The sequence below is a fragment of the Piliocolobus tephrosceles genome, chromosome 15, assembly GCF_002776525.5.
Source record: "Piliocolobus tephrosceles isolate RC106 chromosome 15, ASM277652v3, whole genome shotgun sequence".
NCBI classification, from domain to species: Eukaryota; Metazoa; Chordata; class Mammalia; order Primates; family Cercopithecidae; genus Piliocolobus; species Piliocolobus tephrosceles.
In genome coordinates this window covers 107,124,300-107,133,263 of record NC_045448.1, presented here as the reverse complement: position 1 = coordinate 107,133,263, position 8,964 = coordinate 107,124,300, and the positions used below count along the sequence as shown (strand labels likewise).

At 54.3% G+C, this 8,964-nt stretch overlaps 1 protein-coding gene across 1 annotated transcript in view; it reads left to right on the top strand.

Moving 5' to 3' along the window:
• The first annotated feature begins 538 nt into the window (after nucleotides 1–538).
• Nucleotides 539–8,964, top strand: part of CNNM4 (cyclin and CBS domain divalent metal cation transport mediator 4) — a 47,912-nt gene continuing 39,486 nt past the window's right edge. Inside the window, exon 1 of the mRNA XM_023211463.3 lies at nucleotides 539–2,060. Coding sequence (XP_023067231.1) covers nucleotides 659–2,060 — 1,402 coding nt within the window. The 5' untranslated portion in view covers nucleotides 539–658. The remainder of the gene's footprint in view (nucleotides 2,061–8,964) is intronic.

Genomic DNA, 8,964 nt, shown 5'->3' with positions numbered 1-8,964 from the left:
AAGCCTCGTCGGGCTGGGGCTACGGCTGGGGCTGGGGGAAACTACTTCTGGCCTTGGGACAAGGTCAGCAAAAATCTCAGCAGTGAGGAGGCCAGAAAAGTCCCCAAGGGGCAGGCTGCAATGCCAGCCTAAGCCCTCAGGTTCCCTTTTTCTTTCTCTACATCAGGAAAAGCACTTTTCTCGCTCTGCCTGCGGAGCGGGCCACCCCCAGCTGCAGGCTGCCACGACGGGAAAGGAGTCTCGCACGTGCGGCCGGGCAAGGCCGAGGAATAGGAACGCCGTGGCCAGGAGACCACGTCCCGGAGAAGGAGAACTGGCCCCACGGGCAGAGAAAGCCGGGAAAGGGCGCGAAGGTTGAGCACTGGGCCTGTCCCCGCCGGCGGCTCTCGCGCTCCGGCGCTGCTCCACCTTAAGCGTCTGGACCCCCTTAAGGGCAGGGGCTGGAGCAGCGCGCCCCGGGGGCGGGGCCTCCAATGCAAATGAGGGGCGTGGGAAGGCGGGGCGTGGCGGGCGGGGCGCTGACCTGACGTCAGGCTCGCGGCCCGGGCAGTTGGCTCAGTGGCAGCGGAGCGGCCGGAGCGGCCGGAGCGGTGGTGCGGAGCGGGGCCGCGCGGCGTGGCGCGGGGAGCGGCGGCGGCGGCGGCAGAGCCAGAGCAACATGGCGCCGGTGGGCGGGGGCGGGCGCCCGGGCGTCGGGTCGGCCCGCGGGCGCCTCCTCCTGGCGGCGCCGGTGCTGCTGGTGCTGCTGTGGGCGCGGGGGGCCCGGGGCCAGGGCAGCCCCCAGCAGGGCGCGATCGTGGGCATGAGGCTGGCGAGCTGCAACAAGTCGTGTGGGACGAACCCGGATGGCATCATCTTCGTGTCCGAGGGCAGCACCGTGAACCTGAGGCTGTACGGCTACAGCCTGGGCAACATCTCCGGGAACCTGATCTCCTTCACCGAGGTGGACGATGCGGAGACCCTCCACACGTCCACCAGCTGTCTCGAGCTCACCAAGGACCTGGTTGTCCAGCAGCTGGTGAACGTGAGCCGCGGGAACACGTCCGGCGTGCTGGTGGTGCTCACCAAGTTCCTCCGGAGGAGCGAGAACATGAAGCTGTATGCACTGTGCACCCGGGCCCAGCCCGACGGGCCCTGGCTGAAGTGGACGGACAAGGACTCACTGCTCTTCATGGTGGAGGAGCCTGGGAGGTTCCTGCCTCTCTGGCTGCACATCCTCCTCATTACAGTGCTGCTGGTGCTGTCGGGCATATTTTCTGGTCTCAACCTCGGGCTTATGGCCCTGGACCCCATGGAGCTGCGCATCGTGCAGAACTGTGGCACCGAGAAGGAGAGGCGCTATGCCCGCAAGATTGAGCCCATCCGGCGCAAGGGCAACTACCTTCTTTGTTCGTTGCTCCTGGGGAACGTGCTGGTCAACACCTCCCTCACCATCCTTCTAGACAACCTCATCGGGTCCGGCCTCATGGCGGTGGCCTCCTCCACCATTGGCATTGTCATCTTTGGGGAGATCCTACCTCAGGCCCTGTGCTCCCGACACGGGCTGGCTGTGGGTGCCAACACCATCATTCTCACCAAATTCTTTATGCTGCTCACCTTCCCCCTCAGTTTTCCCATCAGCAAGCTCCTGGACTTTTTTCTGGGCCAGGAGATTCGCACTGTTTACAACCGGGAGAAGCTGATGGAGATGTTGAAGGTGACGGAGCCGTATAATGACCTCGTGAAAGAGGAGCTCAATATGATCCAGGGTGCCCTGGAACTACGCACCAAAACCGTAGAGGACATCATGACCCAGCTCCAGGACTGCTTCATGATCCGCAGCGATGCCATCCTGGACTTCAACACCATGTCGGAGATTATGGAAAGCGGCTATACCCGCATCCCGGTGTTCGAAGATGAGCAGTCCAATATTGTAGATATTCTCTATGTCAAAGACTTGGCCTTTGTGGACCCCGATGACTGCACCCCGCTCAAGACAATCACTCGCTTCTACAACCACCCGGTGCACTTTGTCTTCCATGACACCAAGTTGGATGCCATGCTGGAGGAGTTCAAGAAGGGTAAGGCCGGATATAATTCCCCTGGTTCATTTTCCTCGAGACGCCTCTTGTCTCCTGGCGTGTTTTGTGTCTGCTGGCTTTAGTGTTCTGTTTGTGTGACTCTGTGTCCCTTTGCCCATCACTTCCTATGCCTCTGAGGTGAACGATTTTGGAGCAGTAGACCCATTCTCAAGTGTCTGCCGTCTGCCAGGTAGTATGCTGTGTGCTCCTGATGAATCAAAGCTGAATAAGACACACTCGCTCTCTCGGAGGGCTGGAGCAAGGCCTCAGGGAGCTGTTGAAGCAAGACAGAGTAAGATGCCTGAAGAGAGGCCAGGGTGATGGAGATTTAGAGTATGGGGTGGAGTCGAGAAGGGGCTGGAAATTGGGGAATTTACAGGGGAAGGAGCATTTGAGGAGAACCTTAAAAGGTGGAGAGGCTTGCTGCTTGAGACAGAGGAAACCCCGCAAGCAGAGAACCCAAGTGGAGAAGCAAAGGTGTGCTTGTGGCCCAGGAGATGGTCCTGTTTCGTGGGCATAGTGGCTCTGATGCTCAGTTGTCAATGGCTGGAGTAGTCTGGGGCCTGGTGGTGGATGCTAAATTTGCTCCCCGCATGGAGCTACAGGTTTTTGAGCAGGGGAGTGATGTCACTGGAGGTGCTAACCCACAGAAGCAGAATTGGGAGGTCTCTCATTGGCTTGCTGTTCAGAACAATGCCAAGTGGCGCTTTCGACTATTCAGCAGACACAAGCAGATTAAGTTTTGGTAATTGTCCTGTCTTTCCCTGGTGCCAACATTAGCTTCCCTCCAGTGGTCTGCTGGAAATCTTCAGCTGCCTTGCACTGCCTTGTGTTTTTTTCTCACCCAGGTTCTTGGCCATTTCGCAGGTAGTTAGAGAGACATTTGGAGGGTTTACTCATCAGCCTCAAAACTCAAGGCACACACTCCTTTTCTTCCAGCAAAATTTTCCTCCCACCTCAGCCATTCAGAAACCCTCAAAGTGGCAGTAAACAAGCCAATTATGGAGTGGAACCCTCCTAGGCTGAAGGAAGTGAGGAGGCAGAAAGGGAAGCTCTTTTTAAAGGAATGGAGGTGAGGGGCTCATCCCAAACTTGAGGACTTTGCTTTCTAAACACCCTCCCAGCCTTCATTCTCGTAGGAGAGCTCCTGCTGGCTGAGGCCACTCAGGGCTCCGAGGGACTTCGGAATCCTAGCAGGGAGTGAGCTGGCAGGTGTTTCTGTAACAGAGAGTGGAGGGCAGCTTTGGAGTGGGATAGGCAGGAGCTGGCTTTGCCAGGTTTGGTCTGAAAAGATGCTGGGGTCAGGGCCAGGGTGGTGGGTTGGTACCCTCTTAAGTTCAACAGACTGAATCTCAGCATCGGAGCTGAGGACGACTTGAGTAAAGTAAGCTAGAGTCGGGGAGAGCCCTGGGGAAGGTGGCCTCCCTGCAGAGACTGGAGAGACAGACCCCTGGTGGTGAAGGCAGAGGCTGCGGTGGGGCGGGGGTGGGGGCGGCTTTGGGAGTGCAGAGCCAGGAATCTGGTTTTCACAGGTACGCGAGCCTGGGACAGGAAAGCAGTGAGGATCTGTGCCCCACCCCCCACACCAAGCCTTGGGACCTGAAGACTTCTGTTATTGCTTGGTAGGGAGACTGATTAGAACCCTCCAGGGCAACTTCCTCCTCACTGCCTCTGTGGTGTTTGGGACTGTGGCTTGTGACACACCCAATAGCACCTTCTCTCAATTCAGTTGGGAATCTGGATCCAACCAGTATGGATTGGTCTGACCAGTCTCCCAGTCTTGATCAGCAGGACTGAGCTCTCTTGGGTGGGAGCCTCCTGGGTCTTGAGAGGGCTGTCTTTGGGCTCTGTCTTGTCAAGTGCCCTTTCATCAAGTTGGGAAAACAGAGCTAGCATCTCTTAGGCCAGAGTAGAGCTCTGCTGAGCCAAAGTCCCCAGATTCAGTTTACTCCAGGAAAGTCTTCTCCTTAACAGAGGCCAGTCGCCTGAGGCCAAGCCCTGGAACAGTGCTGGTAATCCCAGGAAACTGCACACAGGCTGCCCAGGAGATGGTGATAGTCCCCACTCTCCACCCCCAATCCCCAAAGGAACAGGCCCTGCGACTTTATGCCATCGCTTACTTCCCCATTCTCAGAGGTCTTGGAAAACCAGTTTTAACTCTTTGCTCACTGGGTTCCCTGCAGTGTGGCCTCTTCTAGACCTTCCAATCTGGTGTCCACCTTCTTAGTCTGAGATTGCCCAGGACACAGCACACACCTTGTGTCCATCTGCCATTTAAGAGTTTCTCATCAGGGCGCGGTGGCTTGTACCTGTAATCCCAGCACTTTGGGAGGCCGAGGTGGACAGATCATAAGGTCAGGAGATTGAGACCATCCTGGCTAACATGGTGAAACCTCGTCTCTACTAAAAATACAAAAAATTAGCCGGCCATGGTGGCACATGCCTGTAGTCCCAGCTACTCGGGAGGCTGAGACAGGAGAATCGCTTGAACCCGGGAGGCGGAGGTTGCAGTGAGCCCAGATTGCACCACTGCACTTCCAGCCTGGGCGACAGAGCAAGACTGTCTCAAAAAAAAAAAAAAGTTTCTTTAGAAGTCTAGTGTTGGGAATGCTTTTTTTTTTTAGCTAAGAGAAACAAGGAGCAAGGTTAGAACAGCTGGCATTGTTTTATTTGTTTGTTTGTTGTTGTTATTTTTTGAGACAGAGTTTCATTCTTGTTGCCCCGGCTGGAGTGTAATGGCAGGATCCCGGCTCACTGCAGCCTCCACCTCCTGGGTTCAAGCAATTCTTCTGCCTCATCCTCCTGAGTAGCTGGGATTACAGGCATGTGCCATCACCCCCGGCTAATTTTATATTTTTAGTGGAGATGGGGTTTCTCCATGTTGGTCAGTCTGGTCTGGAACTCCTGACCTCAGGTGATCCACCTGTCTCGGCCTCCCAAAGTGCTGGGATTACAGGCGTGAGCCGCTGCGCCTGGCCTTTCAGCTGACATTGTTAACAGCACCAGAGTCAGAGCTGGGGTGACTGTCTAGCCCAGCATCTCTCTCTGAGGGTCTGTCCTGGACCCTCCTCCACCCCAGGTTGGGCGAGGGCCCCGAGCCTTTACCAGAGTCCTTCTGCCTCACAAGTAATCCTGTTTTAGGGCCTTTGTATTCCTTCTTTCCCCTCTCCAGCATTATAAGCTCTTTGAGGTTGTAAAGGCCATGCCTTCTTAAGTGTTTTCACTACTCAGTGCTTGGTAAAGAGACGGGTCTCTAGTAAGTGTTGGATAAATGAATGAACAATGGATGACTGGCAAACCGCACTGACCTTTTTGCTGTTCTTTTTTCCTCTCTTTTTTTTTTTGAGACGGAGTTTCGCTCTTTTTGCCCAGGCTGGAGTGCAGTGACACCATCTTGGCTCACTACAACCTCCTCCTCCGATTCTCCTGCCTCAGCCTCCCAAGTAGCTGGGATTACAGGCTCCCACCACTACGCCCGGCTAATTTTTGTATTTTTAGTAGAGATGGGGTTTCACCAGGTTGGCCAGGCTGGTCATAAACTCCTGACCTCAGACGATCCACGCACCTCAGCCTCCCACAGTGTTAGGATTACAGGCATGAGCCACTCAGCCTGGCCTTGTTTTGTTTTGTTTTTTTTGAGACGGAGTCTTGCTCTGTCGCCCGGGCTGGAGTGCAGTGGCTGGATCTCAGCTCACTGCAAGCTCCGCCTCCTGGGTTCACGCCATTCTCCTGCCTCAGTCTCCCGAGTAGCTGGGACTACAGGCGCCCGCCACCTCGCCCGGCTAGTTTTTTGTATTTTTTAGTAGAGATGGGGTTTCACCGGGTTAGCCAGGATGGTCTCGATCTCCTGACCTCGTGATCCGCCCGCCTCAGCCTCCCAAAGTACTGGGATTACAGGCTTGAGCCACCGCGCCCGACCTGTTTTGTTTTCTTTTGTTTTGAGACAGAGTTTTACTCTGGCACGCTCCCGGCTCACTGCAACCTCTGCCTCCCAGGTTCAAGCTATTCTTGTGCCTCAGCCTCCAAGTAGCAGGGATTAGAGGTGCGTGCCACCGCATCTGGCTGATTTTTGTATTTTTAGTAGAGATGGGGTTTCACCATGTTAGCCAGGCTAGTCTTGAACTCCTGACCTCAAGTGATCTGCCCGCCTCGGCCTCCCAAAGTGCTGGGATTACAGGTGTGAGCCACCGCACCTGGCCCTTTTTGCTGTTCTTGAACACACCAGGATGCTCCCACCCTGGGGCCTTTGCCCTGGTTGTTTCCTTGGGCTGGAATATTCTTCCCCAGAAGTCAGTATGGCTCACTGTCTTCCCAGATCACCTGTCAGTGGGGCCTTCCTGCCACCTTGTTTAAAACTGCACCCACCATCCCACCCCAGCTTCCTAATCTCCCCTGCCCTGTGCTGATTTCCCCTCTTCCCATAGCACGCATCGCTCTCTAGCATCTGTGTAATTTGCTGATTTACTGTGCTGTCTACCGTCTGTCTCCTTCCACTGGCATCTAAGTTTCAAAGGGCGGCTCTCTTTGTTTTCCTTGTCAATGTATCTCTAGCCCCTAGAAAGGCTCTTGGCGCATAGTAAGGCCGCCATCCACGGCACCGAGTGAGTGAGTGAGTGAATGAATACCTGTCTGGTTTGGCAGAGGATCCTTCCCATTTTAATAGTGTTAGAATTCTGAGCTGATGAGGGCAAAGAAAAATGGGGGTCGTGCACTTACCAGGTTCAGAGTTCCATCCACACAGGACAGACAGGAGGAGCGCCTGGGATGACATGTCGGGGACTGAGAGGTAGAGTTTGGGGCCTTGAGTGTGATGCATGGTTCCCCTCCATGTGCCTCAGTTTCCCCACCAATAAGTGGTCTTTGACCACTGGGGGTTTACACAGCTTCCCTCATTAGATGAGTCACGAATGTGCTCCTGCACACTTAGAGATGGGCTAGGGGCATCCGTGCAGAGGTGGGGGCCGAGCATCCCTAGGAGTAAGGCAGGGGGTACAGCCTTGCAGCGCTTCTGTCTCCCGGCTCACAGCAGTTAGTGCCAGCTATCTGTGGAACCCCATGCTGCGTGCAAGACATGATGCTAGGTGCTGCAGGACCACAGGAGTAAGATCAAGAGTTGGTGAGACGAGCCCTCAGGCCTGAGAGTCTCCTGAGATTTGAACCTTGGCCCTTCTGCTTAAACCTTGCGTAGAACTGTTTACAGTACTGGGTGTTGTGGATGGGTTTGTCCAGCTTGGAATCTCAGAACAAAGGTGCCTCCAGTTCCTCCTGCCCCAGTTTGTGTTTTGCTTTCACCACTCTCCCAGACCCTGAAGCAAAGTAATGAAGGAAGAAGGCAGAGCTCCGCTCCCCACTTGCAGCCCGCCTTCCAGCTTCTAGCTGTGACCCACCCTCTGGGACACTCCTTCCCTCCCAGGTACTTAGCTCATATTTAAACACCTTATCTTTCCCCACCCACCTTATAACCACCTAGACCCTGTACAGACCTGGGTGTAACTCCAGCCAACCTGGTCACTGACTTGTGAGGTGGCCTTGGACCTGTTACTGCTCCTGTCAGCAAGTTAGTGTAGTATAAATTGGTGAGAAAAAGCTAGAAATATTTTCATTAAAAACTCCTCCCGGCTGTGGCTCATGCCTGTAATCCTAGCACTTTGGGAGCTGTTTGGGTGGCTCACTTGAGGCCAGGAGTTTGAGACCAGCCTGGCCAACATGGCAAAACCCCATCTTTACTAAAAAAAAAAAAAAAAAAAATGCAAAAATTAGCCGGATATGATGGCATATGCCTGTAATCCCAGCTACTGGGGTGACTGAGGCAGGAGAATCGCTTGAGCCCGGGAGGCAGAGGTTGCAGTGAGCTGATACTGTACCACTGCACTCCAACCTGAGCGACAGAGCAAGAATCTGTCTCAAAAACAAAACAAAACAAAAAACCCATATTTTCATCTAGGCCGTGTCAGATTTTCCCACCGACTTTATTTTATTCCTGGAACAACTTTATAAAGTGAAGAAGACACACTGCATGATTTTTGCATTCACTTTTGGTTCCCGTCATCTGACACACCTTAGGTAGCTTATCCTCCCCACCCCACGCTCCCACCCACACCTGCTTGTTCTTTCGTTTGTTCAACCGACAGTGACCATTTTGAAGCCTGTGTGTCAGACTCTGTGCTGGCTGTGGGGAATCAGAGATGAATAAAACTGCCCTGTTCACAGAACTCACAGTCTCCCAAGGAGAGAGACACGTGAACAGCGCCTGGCTGCACAGAGTTCACAGATAGGGTGCTGTGGGGCTGAGGGAGGGCAGGCCTGCGAGATGCCTCTGAAGTGAGAGTAACTAGACTCATTGGTCCTTATGGAGATCTGGGAGTCAGGGCCAGGAAGTAGTTGTGAAAGTCTGAGGTTTCTAGCTTGGGATTCAGGTTGATGATGTCATTTAACTGCAATCGAGAGAGGAGGACGAAGAGACAGTTTGGTGAGGGCAGAGGGAGGTGAGTGGTGGTAATGATAATGGTGTGACCCATTACTGAGCTCTTTTTCTGTGCCCAGCATTGTTTACACTAGGGCTTCTCACACTGGACTGCCTGGACATTTTGTTAAAATGCAGACTTGAACTCAGTGGGTCTGGGTGTGGCCTGAGAGTCTGCATTTCTGACAGGTTCTCAGATGATGCCCATGCTGCTGGCCGTGGCCCACACCAGTGTGCAGTAACATCTAGGCAGGCTTGCAGGGGAAAATGCCCACGTGGGGCTGGGGAGCAAGGCCAGGACAACACTAAAAGGTTTAAGAGTCAGCCAAGAGCAGGCAGAATGGGAGAGAGAGCTGCCGGGCACAGTGGCTGACGCCTGTAATACCAGCACTTTGGGTGGCTGAGGCGGGTGTATCACCTGAGGTCAGGAGTTTGAGACCA